This window comes from Mustela lutreola, chromosome 10, assembly GCF_030435805.1.
Source record: "Mustela lutreola isolate mMusLut2 chromosome 10, mMusLut2.pri, whole genome shotgun sequence".
Taxonomy (NCBI): Eukaryota; Metazoa; Chordata; class Mammalia; order Carnivora; family Mustelidae; genus Mustela; species Mustela lutreola.
This window is the reverse complement of record NC_081299.1, coordinates 15,547,411-15,567,690: the sequence shown is the minus strand read 5'-3', so window position 1 is coordinate 15,567,690 and position 20,280 is coordinate 15,547,411. Positions and strand designations below refer to the sequence as shown.

Sequence of the window (20,280 nt, the reverse complement as noted above, 5' to 3'; positions counted from 1 at the left end):
TGGGGGGTTCCGCGCTCAGTGTGGAGTCTGCTTGGGATTCTCTGTCTCTCCCGCCCTGTGCATGTGCTCATGCATACACATGTGCTCGTTCTGTCTTAAATAAATTTAAAAAAAAAAATCACATTCCTTGAAAAATGGAAAAAAAAGGCTACCTCTGGTCAGCTCCCACATCATTACATGAAAGCCAGTGGAGTTCACAGAACATGGTTCACTGAAGGCCTTGGCTCCTCCGTCCACTACACTCATCAATGAACAACCCCTGGGAGCAGCGTAGACGTCGGAAGGAGACTCAGCTCTACATTGTGATCACACACGTGCTGAGCCACAGAGGCGGCAAGTGGCATCTTCAGTGTCCACAGCAATGCTGCCTCCCCCATCCTCCTCCGCTGGTGAGACCCTCTAGCCCTCCACTTCCTTTTCTGGCTTCGTGCTTTCCCTGTCTTTCCAGTCTTGGAGAAATGATGGCATTAAAAATTTTACGTACTGTGTGAGTCTGCATAGATTTCAAGCCTCCCTCCTCTTGGAAAAAGAATCGACTTTTAACCACACCTCTGGACCTAAAACAGTAATCCTTGGGGGCCTGGGTGGCTCAGTTGGTGGAGCATCTGCCTTTGGCTCGGGTTGTGATCCCAGGGTCCTAGGATTGAGCCCTGCCTCGGGCTCCCAGCTCAGTGGGGAGCCTGCTTCTCCCTTTCCCTCTGCCTCTCCCCACCATTCATGCTCTCTCTCAAATAAATAAGTTAAAAACAAAAAGTTATCCTTATTCAAACTGATGCACATTCATTATTTCGCAAGCATTTCTTTTTTTAAATTTATTTATGTGAGAAAGTGGGAAAACACACATGAGAGGGAGCAAGAGAGAGAGAATGAGCAGAAGGAAGACAGAAGGGGAGGGAGACGCAGACTCCCCACTGAGCAGGGAGCCTGACACGGGCCTCGATGCCAGGACCCCTGGATCATTGTTGCGCCCAAATTTCGAGACCCCCCCAAAGACGACCACCAGAGTCCAGAGTCAAAGCCAAACAGCAAGGGTCGTTTATTACGAGTTCGAACCCGGACCTCCGCGCATTCGTTGCCGGTGACGCTAAGAGGTCCTGAGCTCAGGATCACAGCACTTTTTATACACTATTTTAGGGGAGGCAGGGACTTAGCATACATCATAGTATCTCATAACAAATCACTACATACCGCGGGAAAATAAAACAGCAACTCTATAATATGACTGGCGCGCTACAGAGCCGGAAAAGGGCTAGGAACAGATTATTGGTTAGGTCAAAGGGCTGTCATTCTTCAAACTGCTTGGGTATGTGTCACCTCAGGATTGGCCGGGGTCTCCCTGCCAAGCTGCGGGGTGCCAGATGCTTATTATCTCCTGTACCCAAAGCTGGGTCACTTTGACATGTCCAGTTCTGGGTGGGGGTTTCTCTGGCTCCAGATGGCTGTTATCTCTTGGCCCAGAGCCAGGTGGGGCTCCGGGAGCGGCCGCTCTGCTAGGTTCAATTCTGGGCGGGGGTTGTGTGGTTATAGAGTGCCTATAGAAAGTTTGCTGGTAATTTTCCATCTCCTCATGGGTTAGCAAACGAAGGTACAGAAGCAGAAATAGTGGTTATGGTTATAATTTAGGCATCTCATCATGATCTGAGCCCAAGACAGACACGCCACCAACCAAGCCAGCCAAGTACCTCACAAGTATTTCTCAAGCATCTACTATGTGCTAGGCACTCTTCTGGGTGCCAGGAACATAGCAAAGAGCAAGGTGGTAAGGTTCCTACGCTTGAAGAGCTGACAATTGAGGGAAGACCTCAATGAGCGAGTAAATAAGATCAAAATGAATGCAATCACTTTTTAAAAGATTGTTTATTTGAGTAATTTCTATACCCAACATAGGACACAATCTGTTCATTTAGAGACTGCGAGTGCATGTGCTGTGGGGGAGGGGGAAACAGAGGGAGAGGGAGAGAGACTCCCAAGCAGGCTCCCCATTGAGCGAAGAGTCTGATATAGCGCTCAATCACATGAACCTGAAATCGTGACCTGCGCTGAATCCAAGAGAGACATTTAACGGACTGAGCCATCCAGGTACCCACCCCACCTCCTCCCCAAACACAATCACTTTAGATATCATGATAAGTGTTAGGAGAGAAATAAACAGGGATGAAATAAACAGTGTGAAAGGGAGGTCTGCTCTTTTTTTTTTTTCAAGATTTTATTTATTTGACAGACAGAGATCACAAGTAGGCAGAGAGGCAGGCAGAGAGAGAGGAGGAAGCAGGCTCCCTGCTGAGCAGAGAGCCCAATGCGGGGCTCCATCCCAGGACCCCGGGATCATGACCTGAGCCAAAGGCAGAGGCTTAACCCACTGAGCCACCCAGGCGCCCTGGGAGGTCTACTCTTAACAGGCTGGTCAGGGAGGTCTCTGTGAAGGTAACATTTGAACTGAGATCTAAAAGAGCTGGGGCAAGAGCATTACTAGCAAAGGAACACCGATTGCAAAGGCCCTGAGGCAGGAAAGTGCTTGGATACTGTGGCTAAGTCACAGGGAATGAAGGTGTTGGGTCCATGATCAAAGGAAAAAGACTGATGCAAAGCGAAGGTCAAGCAAAGCTTTACTTCGTGCCAAACATCAAGAATCAAACTGACCGGCCAGGGCCGTCTCTTGCAAACAGACTAGCTCTTAAGGGCAAAAGCCATGTGGTTGGGCCTGGCCACGCACAGGTGGCCAACGAGATTGTAACACAGAGAAAGCTGCACAGTCCTGCTAGGTCACACTTAAGTGACCAATTGAATTACAATTTACCCTATAGTAGATATTTGAACTAGCCAATCAGATCACCTTGGTCAGAACTGGCACCCAAAAGGCACCCAAAGGGTGGGGCCCATACTCCTTGGTAGCTAAGGAGACAGTTTGTACCCCCCCCCCACCCCACTGATTGGATACCTCCACCTGGCCTGACCCACCCTTGTATTTGAGCTTTGTTACCTGGGACTGGTTTCCGGGAATTGTTTTTAAGTAAGTCCCCTTGGGGGGAGGGGGAGGGTGGCAGAGACAGTTTAAGTTTTACTGCATAAACAACAAAATCACTGTTTAGCCGGCATCGCTCTGGCTAAATAGGCCCTTACAGAGGGTACAAACAATCACATAAGATTGATCGTCAAGTGCCCTTAAGTTTTAGTTTCCTTGTATTCTAACCAGGGCGCAGGGGACCGAGAGCCCTTGCCCCCGGGCAGGGGGGTGGGGGGAGGGATGTGGCAGACAGATCAAGTTCAGCCACTCACCTCTGACAAAAATCCAAAGGCAGAGACACAAGTGGTGTTGAAATGAGAAAAGATTTCTGTGAGCCTGACACGGGAAAGATGGCAGACCAGTGTGTGAAAGACGGTAAAGTGCTGGAACTACTTCTAGGTTTATATAGAGAAAGCGTGAGACAAAGGTTGGGTAGGTACGGGGAAGTACCTACCCAACCAAGTGGAGAGGCTCTTCACCAAGTCAGATCAGTCCTTTGAGCAATCTCTCCCATCTTGAAGGGCTCAGGGCAGTCCCGGTTGCTTGAGGGGGTAGTTTTGGCTCACCACCCACCCTCCGGGGATGATTTGCCTGCGGGGTCTTTTGTCGGAGTTAAGAGATAAACTGGAAAGAACTTAATCCATTACAGACTGAGGTCAAAATGGAGGTAGCCCTCTTCCTTGAGTACTGTCATTAATCACACTTGGCTGCTTCGAACAGTTTATAATTCTGGAGGTCAGACGTCTAGAGAGGGTTTCTCCAAACTTAAATCAAGGTGTTGGCAGGGCTGGATTCCTGTGGGCACTTCAAGAGAGAATCCATTTCCTTGTCTTTCCTGGCTTCTAAAGGGTGCCTACATTCCTTGGCTTGTGACTCCTTCCACCTTCAGAGTCATCTGGGGGACATCTCTGTCTCTGACCATTCTGCCTCCCTCTTATAAAGATCCTTGTGGGGGTACCTGGGTAGCTCAGTCAGTTAAGTCTCTGCCTTTGGCTCCCGTCGTGATCTGGGATTGAATACCATGTTGCGCTCCCTGCTCAGCGGGAGCCTGCTTCTCCCTTCCCAGCTTCCCCGCTTGGGCTCTCTCTGTCAAGTAAATAATATCTTTAAAAAACCCAAGAGGAGGCACCTGGGTGGCCCAGTGGGTGAAGCCTCTGCTTTCAGCCCAGGTCATGATCTCAGGGTCCTGGGATCGAGCCCCAAATCGGGCTCTCCGCTTCCCCTTCTCTTCCCCTCACTTCCTCCTTTTTCTCTGCCTGCTTGTGATCTCCCTCTTTCTGTCAAATAAATAAATAAAATCTCTCTCTCTCTCTCTCTCTCTATATATATATATATATATATATATAAAACAAAAAGAGAAAAATCCTTGTGGTTACATCAGGCCTATTCACGTAATCCAGGATAATTTACCCCATTTTAGTATCTTTAACTAAATCTCATCTGCAAAGTCCCTTTCGCCACATAAGATAACATATTCACAAATTTGGGGAATAGGACATGGCCATTTGTCTTACTCTGTATGGTCTTCCATAACAAAAATACCAGACTAAGATAGAATAAAAACAAATAAAATACTATAGACTGTATGACTATCAACAACAGAAATGTATTCCTTACAGTTCTAGAGGCTGGGAAGTTCAAGTTCAACGTGCTCACAGATGGTCTGGTGAAAACTCATTTCCTGGTCTATAGAAAGCGGTCTTCCCAGTGTCCTCACATTGGTGGAAGGGGCAAGGGAGCTCTTTGGGGTCTCTTATGAGAGTGCTAATCCCACTCAGAAGGGCTCCTCCCTCATGATCTAAGACACCCCCCCCAAAGGCCCCACCTCTAAATACCATCACACCGGGCATTGGGATTTAACATGTAAATTTTGGGGAAATGAAAATATTCGGTATATGGCGAAAACTTCAAGGGAGATATTACTCTGCCTGCTACAGCCCTTTAGGTCACACTAAAAGGAGTTCAGATTTTTTTTTAAAGATTTTATTTATTTGACAGAGAGAGATCACAAGTAGGCAGAGAGGCAGGCAGAGAGAAGGGGGAAGCAGGCTCCCCGCTGAGCAGAGAGCCCCATGAGGGGCCTTGATCCCAAGACCTTGAGACCATGACCCAAGCCGAAGGCAGAGTCTTAACCCACCCCAAGGAGTTCAAATTTTATTTAAAGTGTTAAAGGGAGCGCCTGGGTGGCTCAGTCACTTAAGCATCTGCCTTTGGCTCAGGTCATGATTCCGGGGTCCTGGGATCGAGCCCCACATCCTTGCTTGGTGGGGAGTCTGCTTCTCCCTCTCCCTTTCCTCCCCACTCATGCTCTCTAATAAAATCTTAAAAAAAAAAAAAAGCGGGGCGCCTGGGTGGCTCAGTGGGTTAAGCCGCTGCCTTTGGCTCCAGTCATGGTCTCCGGGTCCTGGGATCGAGCCCCGCATCGGGCTCCCTGCTCCACAGGGAGCCTGCTTCCCCCTCTCTCTCTGCCTGCTGCTCTGCCTACTTGTGATCTCTCTCTCTCTCTGTGTCAAATGAATAAAAAAAATATTTAAAAAAAAAAAAAAAAAAAAAAAAAGTGTGAAAGGATGACAAAATGGAGTGACATAATCTGATTTATGTTTCATTTCTTTTTTATTGACTGATAGAGAAAAGGACCCAGAGTAAAAGGCTGGCAAAACTCCAGCTGTGATGCTGTGATTTCTAATAAATCCATGTTCCATGTTCCTCTTTGCCTCCCAGAGTTCCTAAACCCTTGGAATTTCCTAAGTAATTAGAGTGATAAATTGTCTTTCGTTATTTGTAACGACCCCTTTCCAACCACATCTGACTTTATGTTGCTGACTGAGGTGGCTTTTGGAAAGCCCCTGGGTCACCTAAGAATGGAGACTGGCTGCCGGGAAAACCAATCATGATCAGAGGGCTGGACTTATCATCCACACTCCCATCCTCCCCACCTCTGGGGTGTGGAGATACAGATCGTCCATGGCCAATGATGTAATGAACCCCGGTTGTGTAATCAAACCTCCATAAAACACAAAAAGGGTGGGGTCCTGAGGACTTTCTGGGCTGGGGAAGAGCAGAGGTAGTGGGAGTACTGTGTGTCCGGGAGAAGGTATGGAAGCTCTGTGCCCCTTCTCATATCCCTTGCCCTATGCCCGTCTTCTCTCTGGCTGTTCCTAAGTTATATCCTTTTCTAATAAACTGGTAGTAGGTAGAATGTTTTCCTGAGGTGCCTGGGTGGTTCAGTGGGTTAAGCCTCTGCCTTCAGCTCAGGTACTGATCTCAGGGTCCTGGGATCGAGCCCCGCATTGGGCTCTCTGCTCAGCAGGGAGCCTGCTTCCCTCTCTCTCTCTGCCTACTTGTGATCTTTCTGTGTTTCGGATGAATAAATAAAATCTTAAAAAAAAAAATGCTTTCCTGAATTCTGGGATCTGCTCTAGCAAATCAATCAAACCTGATTTGATGGGGGTGAGGGGGTGATGGGCACCTCAGACTTATAGCCAGTTGGTCAGAAACACAGGTGAGAACCCGGATTTGCAATTGATGTCTAAACGGTGTGTGTGTGTGTGTGTGTGTGTGTGTGTGCACGCGCGCGCGCCCGCGCGCAGGTGTGTGCACGCGCCCATCTGTGCACGCCTACGGTCTTGAAGGACTGAACCCTTAACATGTGTAACATGGTGCTGTCTCCGGGTAAATAATGACAGAATTGGTTAAATTTGTGGGCTGTCTCGCTGGTGTCCCAGAATTGCTGGATGTGTGGAAAACCCACACACCTGGTGTGAGAAGTGAAGCAGTACTGTCATGTAGGGGAGACAATGGGATAAGTTTTTCTGTTACACTAGCATTTAGAAAGCCAGTAGAAGAGGAGGCAGCAGCAAAGAAGATGGAGAAGGAGCTGCAGCTGGGGGAAGTGGAAAACCAGGAGAGGATACGGCCTAGAAACCAAGAGAAGGACACTTCAAGATGGCAGGAGTGGTGACTGCAGCTGGCTGAGGACTGAGAAGACCCCTGGATTAGGTAACATGGAAACTGTGCTGACCTGGATAAAAGCTGCTGCTGCTGCGGAGTGATAAGGCCCTAGGTCAGATCGGAGTTGGTTGAAGAGCGAATAGAAGATGAGTTAAATCGCAACACCTGGGTGGCTCAGTCAATTAAGCGATCAACTAGTGATTTTAGCTCTGGTCATGATCTCAGGGGTGGTGGGCTCAAGCCTGAGGTTGGGCTCCCCACTGAGTGGGGAGTCTGCTTGAGATTCTCTCTCTCCCTCTCCTCTCGCTGTGCATGCTCTCTCTAAAATAAATATATATATTTTAAAGGTTTTATTTATTTATTTGACAGACAGAGATCACAAGTAGGCAGAGAGGCAGGGGGCAGCAGGCTCCCTGTGGAGCAGAGAGCTGGATGTGGGGCTCCATCCCAGGACCTGGGATCATGACCTGGGCCGAAGGCAGAGGCTTAACCCACTGAACCGCCCAGGCACCTCTTAAACAAAGATTATTTATTTACTTACTTATTTATTTATTTATTTGAGAGACAGACAGTGAGAGAGAGCATGAGCAAGGAGAAGGTCAGAGGGAGAAGCAGACTCCCCGGGGAGCTGGGAGCCCGATGCGGGACTCGATCCTGGGACTCCGGGATCATGACCTGAGCCGAAGGCAATTGTCCAACCAACTGAGCCACACAGGCGTCCCTTAAACAAAGATCATTTAAGTCAAATGGTGTAGGCTTAGGCTGTCCATTACAGTAGCCACACCCAGATGTGGCTAATAAGCCTCTAAATGAGGCAAGTTTTTTTTTTAAGATTTTTAAATATTTTATTTATTTATTTGACAGGGAGATCACAAGTAGGCAGAGAGGCAGGCAGAGAAAGAGAGGGAGAGAAGCAGGCTCCTCGCTGAGCAGAGAGCCCAATACGGGACTCAATTCCAGCACCCTGAGATCATGACCTGAGCCGAAGGCAGAGGCTTTAACCCATTGAGTCACCCAGGCATACCAAAGCAAGTTTATTTTATTTTATTTTTTAAAAGATTTTATTATTTATTTATTTATTTACTTGACAGACACAGAGAGAGATCACAAGTAGGCACAGAGGCAGGCAGAGAGGAGGAAACAGGCTCCCTGCTGATCAGAGCCCAATGTGAGGCTCGATCCAGGACCCCGAGATCATGACCTGAGCTGAAGGCAGAGGCTTAACCCACTGAGCCACCCAGGCGACCCAAGGCAAGTTTATTTTAAAGATTTTATCTATTTGTCAGAGAGAGAGGGAAGAGCACACAAGCAGAGGGAGCAGGAGAGGGAGAAGCAGGGTCCCCACTGAGCAGGGAGCCTGATGTGGGACTTAATCCTGGGACCCTGGGATCATGACCTGAGCCAAAGGCAGATGTTTAAGCGACTGAGCCACCCAGGTATCCCAATGAGGCAAGTTTAAATAAAGCTGAGTTGCAACTGGAAAATACACACCAGATTTCCAAATACAGTGTGAAAAAAGGGAGTATTTCATTAATAATTTAAATATTGATTTCATGTGGAAATGTACACAATTTGGATATATTGGGTTAAATATATTGTTAACATTAACTTCACTTCTTTTTCCTTTTTATTTTTTTTTAAAGATTTATCGAGAGAGAGTGCGAGCGAGTGCACATGTGAGAGTAAACACAAGGAGTGGCAGAGGGAGAGGATCCCAAGCCAACTGTGCTGTACTCTGAGAGCCCAATGTGGGGCTCAGCCTCAAGACCCTGAGATCATGACCTGAGCCGAAATGAAGAGTCCGATGCTTAACCGACTGAGCCACCCAGGCACCCCAGATTCTCCGTATATCTCACAGTTGTTCCTTCTGGACCTTCTTTCTAGGGTCCTTCCCCTATTCCCAAAACTTACTAGGTGAAGAAGCAAATCATGTGGCTTGTGCTGGAGGAGTTTCAGGCAAATGAAGCAGCAAATACAAAGGTCCTGAGGCAGAAGGCTTCTCGGCTGGTTGTGCACAGGGGGGAAAAGGGCAGTGTTGTTTGGGAGCAAAGTTAGAGGAAGCGACAAGTGGTAGGAAATGAGGTCTGGGCCGAGGAGTGTAGAGGAGATGGGCTTTGTCATTTATTCGGAGGGGGATGGGAAGTAGGTTTTTAAGCCGAGGAATGTCCGTCTGGTTTACCTGCAGACTGCAAGAGGCAAAGGTGAAACCTGGAGACCAGTTAGGAAGCTTCTGCAATAATCCAGGTAGCACCAGGATGGTAAGGGTAACTGCAGAGTGGTTGTATCCTGTATATATTTTGAAGGCACAAGACAGGGTTTGTGAAAGAAACTGGATGGAGTTGTAAGAGAAAGATAGGTTAAACCTGACTTTAGGGGTGCCTGGGTGGCTCGGTGTGTTGGGCCTCTGCCTTCAGCTCAGGTCCTGGGATTGAGCCCCACATCGGGCTCTCTGCTAGAGAGCCCGCTTCACCCCTCTCCCTCTGCCTGCCTCTCTGCTTACCTGTGATCTCTCTCTCTGTCAAATAAATAAAAATAAAATAATAATAAGCCTAAAGTTTCTGGTAAGATAGCGTTGTCATCTGCTGAGATGGTAGTTTTATTTTTATTTATTTATTTATTTATTTAAAATAGTTGATGTATTTATTGGACAGAGACAGTTCACAAGTAGGCAGGGAGGCAGGCAGAGAGAGAGAGGGAAGCAGGTTCCTCGCTGAGCAGAGAGCCCAATGCGGGGCTCGATCCCAGGACCCTGAGATCATGACCTGAGCCGAAGGCAGCGGCTTAACCCACTGAGCCACCCAGGCGCCCCGAGATGGTAGTTTTAGAAGGATATTTGGGGGCTGCCAGAAGTAGAATTAAGGATAGGTTTTGGACCTGTGAAGTGCAGAAGAACTATTGCTTATTGGAGATGCCAAGTAAGCAGTAGGGGGTATACAAATTTAGCATTTTAGGAGTAAGGTCAAGTCTGGAGATACAAATTTGGCAGTCCTCAACCCACAGCTGGTATTTAAAGCCACCGGAGGAGATCAGATCGTCCGGGGAGTAAATGTATTAGAGGAGAGGTCCAAGGACAACCTATGCCACTCTAAGTTTACAGGTTAGAACAAACCAGCAAAGGACACTAAAAAAGAATGACGTCTTACAACCTAAAGACCAGGGGAGAGAGTGCCAAGGGAGAAAGTGAAAATGGGTCAAATTCTTTGGACAGAGGAAGCACAATCGAGTGTGGGCTTACCCCGGATTTCACAGTGTGCCCTTCCTATGAGTGGTTTTGGGGGTAAGCGAGGCAACAGCCTGATTTGGAATGGGCTCAACAGGGATAGGAAGGGACAGGAAGAGGGGAACAGTTCCTTCCAGTTCTGATATAAGCAGAGCAGAGTGATGAGGGGGATGTGGGAGGCAAGAGAGTGTTAAAGTGGGGAGAAATCACTGCATATTTGAATGCTGATGAAAATCATCCAGTAGAGACTGAAAAATTCACAGTGCAGGACAGTATATCCTACAAGACTCAGAGTTGTGTCAGCTGTGCTGGTTTGTATGCCCCTGATGGATCTGAAACTGCTTAAAAGTATAAAATTGAGTAAAAGTCAAAATGGCTGTCCTAATGCTTCAGCAAAGCTGTTTTTTTTTTTTTTTTTTTTTTTTTTTTAAGATTTTTTATTTATTTGTCAGAGAGAGAGAGGGAGAGAAAGCAAGCACAGGCAGACAGAATGGCAGGCAGAGGCAAAGGGAGAAGCAGGCTCCCTGCTGAGCAAAGGAGCCCGATGTGGGACTCGATCCCAGAACAGTGGGATCATGACCTGAGCCGAAGGCAGTTGCTTAACCAACTGAGCCACCCAGGTGTCCCCAGCAAAGCTCAGTTTTAAAGTAATCCTTTTCCTCTCTTCAGCACATCTCCCCTCTTCCCTCAGCACGTGAAGACAGGATGAAGGAGGCTGGCAGCACAACACAATGCCTGTGGAACCCTGCTAAATCCTGTATTTCCCCGTAAAAAACTCCAGCCCCTTCCTGGGGCTGGGGAAGGCCTTGCAATTTTTTTTTTTTTTTTAAAGATTTTATTTATTTATTTGAGAGAGAGAAAATGAGCGGGTCGGGGAGGCCTTGAGGGAGAAGGACAAGTGATCTGCATTGGGTTTGATCCCAGGACCCCACACCATGACCTTGAAGTTGACCACACAACCTACCGTGCACGCAGGTGCCTCGAGGGCTTGTGGGTTTTGAAGGCCATAGTCGGCTGCGAGGCCTTCTTTGCTGGGCAAAGCAAGAAAGCTATTGTTCCTCTTTATCCCCAACTCGGTCTTCCTGTTCTGTTTGGCTCTGAATCGTGGAGGTCGCTTTTTGACAACACACCTAAAATGCAGTACAGCTGACCTTTGAGCTGTGTTGGTCCACTTACACTTTTTTCAATAAATACAGTACTGTAGATGTATTTTTCTCTTCCTTATGATTGTCTTATTAACATTTTCTTTTCTCTAGTTTAAGATACAGTAAAAAAGGGGCGCCTGGATGCCTCAGTATTTAAGTGTCTACCTTTTGGCTGTAGTTATGATCCCAGGGTCCTGGGATCAAGCCCCACATCCAGCTCCCTACTCAGCAAGGAGCCTGCTTCTCCCTCTCCTACTCCCCCTGCTTGTGTTCCTTCTCTCACTGTGTCTGTCAAATAAAATTTAAAAAAAATCTTTTAAAAAATACAGCCAAAAATATTTATAATACATAGGACAATATGTGTTCATTGTTATTGGTAAGGCTTCTGGTCAACAGCAGGTTATCAGTTTATAAGTTTTTGGGGAGTCAACAGTTCTATCCAGAATTTCCACATCACCCGGGGGGGTCAAGGTACAGCAGATGGTTCAAGGGTGTACTGTATATTAAAAATTGAAATCATCGTCTCCCTTAGAAACCTGCTGTTGCTTCTTTAGTTCTCACTAGGTGGAAACTCTTAATTACCCAAGTAAGAAAACTGCACATAGCAGTGACCACATGGTGAACAGTCACAGTTTTATTGTGTACCAAGTGAAACAATGGATGTCCCAGGTAGTTGTAAGCATCAAGGAAAGGGCTATGACCCAGACTTGAAGGTCAAGTAACACAAAGGTGAGTAGACAGTGTTTAGACCAACCTCAAGTTGTAGCAATTCCACATCCTAAATATCTTGGAATTTGTCTGCTCATGCCATATCTATCATGAAATCGGACTACCTCCATTTTGACCTCAGTCTGTACTTTAAGTCATTCTTTCCAGCTCATTTCTTAACTCAGGGAAAAGACCCCACAGGCAAAGCATCCCCTGAGGTGAGCCAAAACTAGCCCCTCAAGCAACAAGGACTGCCCTGAGCCAGCAAGACTGGGAGTGATTGACCCAAAGATTGATCTGACCTTCACTGCCCACCTGGGTGTACTTGACCCTTGTCCCACATTTTTCCTTCTCTTTTCTTTTCTTTCTTTCTTTCTCAGATTTTATTTATTTATTTGACAGGCAGAAATCACAAGCAGGCAGAGAGCAGGCCGGCGGGGGGTGGGGGGTGGGGGGGGGAAGCAGGCTCCCTGCTGAGCAGAGAGCCCTGATGTGGGGCTCCATCCTGGGACCCTGAGATCATGACCTGAGCCAAAGGCAGAGGCTTAACCCACCCAGGCACCCCCACATTTTCTTAAACCTAGATTATCTTAAGCACTTGGGAGGGAGCCTTTGAGATGGTTCCGGTGTTGGCCTCGCTGAGATAAATTCCTTTCCTTTTTCACCACCACTCATATCTCTGCCTTTGGATTTTTATCAGTGGTGAGTGGCTGCACCAGGTCTTTTTGGGACCCCCACAGCTGGGTTACATTTCCCCAGTTGAGGGCTTCATTATCGCTGCCCCTTGTTACTTAAAAGAGGGCAATAGTCTTACAAGAGGTTTCTTTGCTTTTGACCTTGACCCAGACTGAGGAAGCCATACAAAATGCAAATCTCCAGTGTCTCTCACCAGCTTTAAACTTTTCAAGGAATCTCTCAGATAATGGCAAGCCTGCTTCTCATGGCTTACCTCTCACCTCCCTGTCTCCGAATTTGTTTTCTGACACCAAAAAGTTTCTTTCTCATATGTCTTTGCTCCTTGCGGTTCCCTTTGTCTGTAATGGTGCCTTTTTTTTTTTTTTTTTCTCCTGGCTAAGTTTTACTCATCTTTTAAAGATGTGCTTAGAAATAATCTCTTCTGGTAAGCCTTTTACCAAGTACTGCAAACCTTCCAAAGCTGCGAAGGGCAGCTCTGTGTTTCTAGGGCTCTCTCTTCACCCACGCCTAATGGCGGGGACCACGTCTTATCTTCGTCATGCTTTCAGCAAATATTTGTCTAATGACTAGCACACTTTAAGCGTCAAGTCCAAGGTTACCCAGCTGGTAAACTGCTGTGTCAGAAATTAGTGCTTAGACCCCTGGAGGGCTCTCATTCAAATGTAAAGTCCTCAAAAATCTTCCCTCTAGCAGTGCTCTTAACAGTTTACAAAACATTTCGATCAGGCTAGTCTTTATATCCTGAGGCAGGACTTGTATAAAAAGGTAATGTTTCCAAACCCGGGAGCTAGAGCCGAGCTTCAGCAAAGCACTAAGGAGTCTTCAAAAGGAGGTAACAGCAGTGAGGAGGGTCAGCCAGCTGCAGTGAAGACCCTCCCAGCCCGAGAAACCCCACCCAAGATCCCCTCCCCTCCACCCCCCCACCTCGAGGACTACAAATCCCAGCATGCATAGCATCCAGTGAGTGACAGCACGGAAGCACGCCGGGACACGTAGTCCAGTTGTAGTTCAGGAAAAGCCCAGAACGTCCCGTGACGTCAGGAGGGCTCGGGAAAGGATTCGGAACCGGCCCAGGTTCAAGTTTAATCATCCTCTAGAGAGCCGACCCTGGTTTTTTTGGTGACCCGGTTTCGGGTCCTACCCCGCAGTCCAGCGACCCTATGGTGTGCGTTGAACTAGCTTCTCGTGTGACTCCTTCAAGGTTAAAGGGGAAGTAGCACAGAGCAAGAATAGGCAGCCTTCTGCCCTCGAGGCGCCGGCTTGTTAGGGTAGTGGTATGCAGGACGCTAGCCTAGCTAGGAACTGAGACGCTGCTTGCCCAGCAGCGCCGGTGAGGACGTGGCAACACTACCCCAAACAGCTGCTTCCCTTTCCTCCGCCCGTCGGGCTAGAGGCGCGGGAGGCGCAAAGGTTGCTGGGAACGCGCATGCGCCCACAGCGACGGGGAGTACACCTCCAACGTCTGCGGACGCGGGGGGTGTCGGGTGTCGGCGGTGGCGCTTTGCGGCCGGTCGTGCGGGTCGGGCGCGGGCGGGCGGGCGCGGCGGCAGTGGCGCGCACAGGTGATTGACTGGCCAGCTGGCTGAGGAATCGCCTGGTCCCCATTGCTGGCAGGTGGCGGAGCCCATTTGGGCGGCGGCAGCAGCAGGAGCGGCAGCAGCTACGGCCCGGCTCGGGAGGCGCTTCTCGGGCCAAGGCTATGGCCCCGCGGCTGCAGCTGGAGAAGGCGGCCTGGCGCTGGGCGGAGACGGTGCGGCCCGAGGAGGTGTCGCAGGAGCACATCGAGACCGCCTACCGCATCTGGTTGGAGCCCTGCATCCGCGGCGTGTGCAGGTGAGGCCCGCGTACCGGGCCTTGCGCCCCCCCCCCCCCGACCCCTCGCTTCGGACCTTGGAAGAGCGGACCAGTGGCCAGGGGTCATGTTGGGGGAAGGAGGACGGCAGCCAGGTGTGTACATCTAGCAGGCGCGGAGAGGAGCAAGGTGGAGGCTTCCTCCTTAGCGCGTCTGGGCGACCTGAGCAACGCAGCCATCCCGGGCTCGCTGCGCGGAGGTGATGCTGCTGAAAGCCCTTTAGAAAAAGATTCTGGGTTCTTATCTAGAAGATGGCGGTGGAAATGGTTGAAGGCAGGAGCTGAGAGTTTAGCAAACGTTGTTGGTTGTATCTTGGCCACGGCTCGGCTTTTTCTGTTGCAGAAAGGGAACTTCGTCGAAGTGAGTTTCATCACAGTATCATTTATTACTGTTGACGGTGAAGGCTTGGTCATCTTCATATTAGTTTTGGATAGGGCAGATTTAGAAAAACGTGTGGTTAGCCTACCTCATTGGTATCCTTCACCTCCAGTTGACCTCCCGTCTCTTGTTAATCTGATTTAGGCTTTTTTTGGGGGTGGGGGTCGTCACTTTACCAGTACGAAGTTTGAGCTGTGTAAGTTCTGTCCTTCACTTCCAGCCCTTGAACCTTGCCTTTCCTTTTAGTTCGAATTCTTAGGCATTGTTCCTGTCTCTTCTGTTTTTCCACCTTTTAACGCGGGAACTATAGTTTTTTGTTCCGGAATGTTGTTGAATTGACTTAGCCACGCCGGGCATGCTCAGTAGCCATACTTCAGCCGGCATTTAGTAAAGGCTTTCTGCAGTTTTTACACTCCGCGGCGGGATCCGGAAGGAATGGAAGTCAAGGTCTCCGCTTCGGAATTTAAGTCCAGTTTCAGAAGTGATTCAAGTTAGGGAGCTTCCATAAAGCAGACGAATAATTCCAGGCTCTGGGTGTCTGGCTCCACGGGGAGGGCACATCTGACTCCCGACACTAAGTACTGGAATGACAGGGTCTGTGTATAATAGAATTTATTAAGCTTCAGTTAGTCTCTCAACGTAATCAGATTCCACAGTAACCAAAAAAAGAAAAAAAAAAAAACTTCCACTGTTATAATTCTGATTTTAACACAAATAAAGGAGTAGAAATTTGCTGGGATCGCTGTAAGGGTAATGTCATAGAGTTTTAAGTTGCAGTTGCAATGTTTCTATCCAAGCAGGGTTGTTGTTGGTTTGTTTTTGTTTTTTGTTTGTTTGTTTGTTTGTTTTGCATTGGGGTATAAGTCACATTTTCAGATTCACCCATTTAAAATGTACTGTCCAGTGTTTTTTGTTTGTGTGTTCACAGGGTTGTTCAGCTATCACCACGATCTGATTTTAGAAACTTTTTTGCCCCTCCCTCCCACACTCTTTAGCCATTAGATTGGCCCTGTACACCAGTGCCCCAAGCTCCAAGCAACCGGCTGATCAACTTTCTGCCTCCTAATTTGCCTATCTTGGACATTTCATGTAAATAGAATCTTAAAACAGGTGGATTTTTGTGACTTTTTTTTTCACTTAATGTAATGTTTTCAAGGGTCATCCGTGTTGTAGCAGATGTTGGTATTTAATTTCATATTTAAAAGTTTGTAAAACATGCAACAAAATTTATTATTTTTTTAAAAGATTTATTTGACAGAGAGCACAAGGAGACAGAGAGGCATGCAGAGAGAGAGAGGGAAGCAGGCTCCCCGCTGAGCAGAGAGCTCCATGCTGGGTTTGATCCCAGGACCCCAGACCATGACCTAAAAGCAGAAGCTTAACCCATGAGCCACACAGGTGCTCCCCAAATTTATTATTTTATACAGTTAAGTGACATTAAGTATTTTTATAACTGGTACACCATCAATCACCATTGTCTGGTTGTAGGGCTTTTCCATCATCTTAAAAGAGATTCCATATCCATTAAACAGTAACTTCCCATTTCCCCCTCGAGCAACCACTGATCTTTCTGTCTCTGTGGGTTTCTCTTTTCTTAATATTTCCTATGAATGGAATCCTACAGTGTGTAGCCTTTTTTGTCTGGCTTTCACGTAACATGTTTTCCATGTTGTAGCATTGACTGTACTTTATTCCTTTTTGTGGCTGAGTAATAGTCCATTGTTTGGATATATACTGTATTTTATTTATCTGTTCATCAGTTGATGGACTTAAAACCCCCCCCCAACTTTACCAAGGAATACCTGAAAAATAGAATTGCCTATATTTAAAGTGTACAACTTGATTTGATATATGTACACGTGGTAGAAAGAGTACTATGAGCAAGGTAGATTTTTGTTTTTGTTTTTAAGATTTTATTCATGTACTTGACAGAGAGTAAGAGGGATAGAGCATAAGCAGGGGCAGTGCCCGGCAGAGGGAGAGGGAGAAGCAGTCTCCCCACTGAGCAGGGGGCCTGCTGTGGGGCTCCATCCCAGGACGCTGGCCAAACCAAAGGCACGTGCTCAACCTACTGAACCACCCAGGTGCTCTTAAGATCAAGGTGGTTAAACACATCTATCTGTCACCTCACATAGTTAACTTGATGAGCATTTTGTTCTACCTACTTTTTGGCTGTTGTGCTTGCTATGAACATTTGGTGCAAGTTTTTGTTAGAATACGTGTTTTCAGTTCTTTCGGGTGTCTACCTAGGAATGAAATTGCTGGGTCACGGTAATTATGTTTAACTGAGGCGCTGCCACACTGGTTTCTGGTGCTGCTGTGCCGTTCATTTTACATTCCCACTGGGAACGTGAGGGTTTCAATTTCCATCCTTGCCAACACATGCTACTTTCCGTTTGTTTGCCATGCTAGTGAATTTGAAGTGGCATCTCATTATGGGTTTGGTTTGAATTTTCCTAACGACTAATGAGGTGGATATCTTTGTGTGTTTGTTGGCCATTTCTCGTTTTTTTTTTTTAAGATTTTATTTATTTATTTGACAAAGCGAGATCACAAGTAGGCAGAGAGGCAGGCAGAGAGAGAGGAAGGGAAGCAGGCTCCTTGCTGAGCAGAGAGCCCGATGCGGGACTCGATCAGGACTCTGAGATTATGACCTGAGCCGAAGGCAGCGGCTTAACCCACTGAGCCACCCAGGCACCCCCATTTCTCGTTTTTTTTAATTGCCAAGTAATATTGCGTTTTATGTATGTACTTCCCACATTTACATATGCACTCATCAGTTGATGGGCATTGGGTTGTTTCCACTTTTTGGCTACTGTGAATAATGTAGCCAAGAATATTTGTGTAGGGGTTTTTGTGTGGATGTATTCATTTATCTTGGGTATATCTATAGGAGTGAAATTGCTGGGTCATAAAACTGTGGTTAACATTTTGAGGAACTGACCAACTGTTTTTCAAACTGGCTGTGCTGTTTTACTTACAGTGTATGAAGATTCCAGTTTCTCCCCATCCTTGCTCTTGGTTTTTTTTTTTTTTTTTCCTTTTCTTACAGCCGTGCTAGTGGGTATAAGTGGTATGTCATTGTGGTGTTTTTTTTTTTTTTTTCTTTTATAGTTTATTTATTTATTTGAGAGAGGGAGAAAATGAGAAAGCGGGAGCATGAGAGGAGGGCGGGTTGGAGGGAGAAGCAGACTCCCGGCGAGTCTGATGATCTGATAAGGGGACTCCATCCCGGAATTTAAGGAGTGAGCGAGACCTGAGCTGAAGGCAGTTGCTCAACCAACTGAGCCACTCAGGTGCCCCCTCATTGTGGTTTTGATATGCATTTCCCTGCTGACTCAAGTTCAGCATCTTTCCTGTGCTTCTTGGCCTTTTGTGTATTTTTGGAGAACTGTACGTTAAAGTCCTTTGCCCATTTTAAAATAGGGTTGGGGCGCCTGGGTGGCTCAGTGGTTGGGCCGCTGCCTTCGGCTCAGGTCATGATCTCAGGGTCCTGGGATCCAGCCCCACATCAGGCTCTCTGCTCAGCAGGGAGCCTGCTTCCTCCTCTCTCTCTCTCTGCCTGCCTCTCTTCCTGCTTGTGATCTCTGTCTGTCAAATAAATAAATAAATTCTTTTAAAATAGGGTTGTTTTTGTATTATTGAGTTCTAAGAGCTCTTTATGTATTGGATACAAATTCCTTATATTAGTAAATAGTCTCATTTCTTTGGATTGTGCTTTCATATTTTTGTTGGTACTGTTTGTAGTAGAAAAGCTTTTAATTTTGATGTAGTCCCAACTTTGCTTGGTTGGTTGCTTGTGCTTTTGAGACCGTGCATAATCTGAGGTCCCAGCAAATTTTATCTCTATGCCTTTTTTCTTTCTTTCTTTCTTTCTTTGACAGGCAGAGATCACAAGTAGACAGAAAGGCAGGCAGAGAGAGAGGAGGAAGCAGGCTCCCAGCCAAGCAGAGAGCCCATTTCGGAGCTCGATCCCAGGACCCTGGGATCATGACCTGAGCCAGAGGCAGAGGCTTTAATCCACTGAGCCACCCAGGTGCCCCTGTATGCCTTTTTTCAATCTACTTTTTTATGCTTTACATACACAACTAATCTGAGATTCCAGAGCTGAAGAGGTGTTTAGTTCTTCTCAAAGAGTAAATGACTCAAGACTATTTACATTTCTGAAACTGTTTAGTAAAATCATGGTGAAAGCAACCTGTATTAAATCGTATACCCACAGAGTTCTACAAATATTATTTATCTTAATTCTTAAAAGAGTTTTTGCTTAACAATGAGTGTAACAGTTAAGTAAGTTCCTTGGAGTAAATTGGTTGGAAAGAGATGTGCATTTTTCATATTGATCCATGTTGCTGAATTACAGATCAGAATGATGGCTCCACTTTACGGTTCTTCTGTGTAAGAATGTCTTGTTTCCTCATAGCACCCCCAACACAATATGGGGGGTGGTGAGGCATAGGGAGAGAGAATTTTTCTTTTCTTTTCTCTTTTTTTTTTTTTTTTAAAGATTTTATTTATCAGAGAGAGCTCTTGAGCATGAGCACAAGTAGGGGGAACAGCAGGCAGAAGGAGAAGCAGGCTCCCCGCTGAGCAAGGAGCCTGTTGCAGGGCTCTATCTCAGGACTCTAGAGATCATGACCTGAGCTGAAATCGAGTCTCAGTCTTGACTGAGTGACCCACCCAGGTGCCCCTTAATCATGCCTTTTTTTTTTTTTTTTTTTTTTAAGATTTTATTTATTTATTTGTCAGAGAGAGAGAGAGAGAGAGAGCGAGCACAGGCAGACAGGATGGCAGGCAGAAGCAGAGGGAGAAGCAGGCTCCCTGCCGAGCAAGGGGCCCGATGTGGGACTCCATCCCAGTACGCTGGGACTATGACCTGAGCCGAAGGCAGCTGCTTAACCAACTGAGCCACCCAGGCCTCCCCATGCTTTTCAAACAGATAAGTCTCATATGTTAATTTGTTTCTTTTTGTGATAGTTAAAATTTTGATAGGAAAATTTCAGTCTACCCCTGTATATAGGAGTAAGATGTCTATTTTGTTCTCATTAGAGAAACAGTACCAATGACTTATGAAATTAGAGCATTGCAGAAATGTAAATGCATTCTGGAAAGTCACTATGATGCCCATTGACTTCTCATAGCCCTAGTCCAAAACCTTTGTGAGGGCTGCGGGGCCTCACTCTGAAGCTTTCTTCATCCAGCTGTTTTTTAAAAATTATCCTTTATTTACTTACTTATTAAAGATTATTTATTTGTTTGACAGAGCACAAGTAGGTAGATAGACAGGCAGAGGGAGAGGGAGAAGCATGCTCCCTGTGGAGCAGGG

The 20,280-nt window shown here is 46.9% G+C and overlaps 1 protein-coding gene across 7 annotated transcripts in view; it reads left to right on the top strand.

Moving 5' to 3' along the window:
* Positions 1-14,199: 14,199 nt before the first annotated feature.
* USP48 (ubiquitin specific peptidase 48) overlaps positions 14,200-20,280 on the top strand; it is a 94,605-nt gene continuing 88,524 nt past the window's right edge. For 6 of the 7 annotated variants that reach the window (XM_059135081.1, XM_059135080.1, XM_059135078.1 and 3 more), the window contains exon 1: positions 14,201-14,557. In XM_059135081.1, coding sequence (XP_058991064.1) covers positions 14,424-14,557 — 134 coding nt within the window. In that variant the 5' untranslated portion in view covers positions 14,201-14,423. Of the gene's footprint in view, positions 14,558-20,280 lie in introns of all 7 variants that reach the window. The other variant, XM_059135079.1, reaches the window with a different exon arrangement.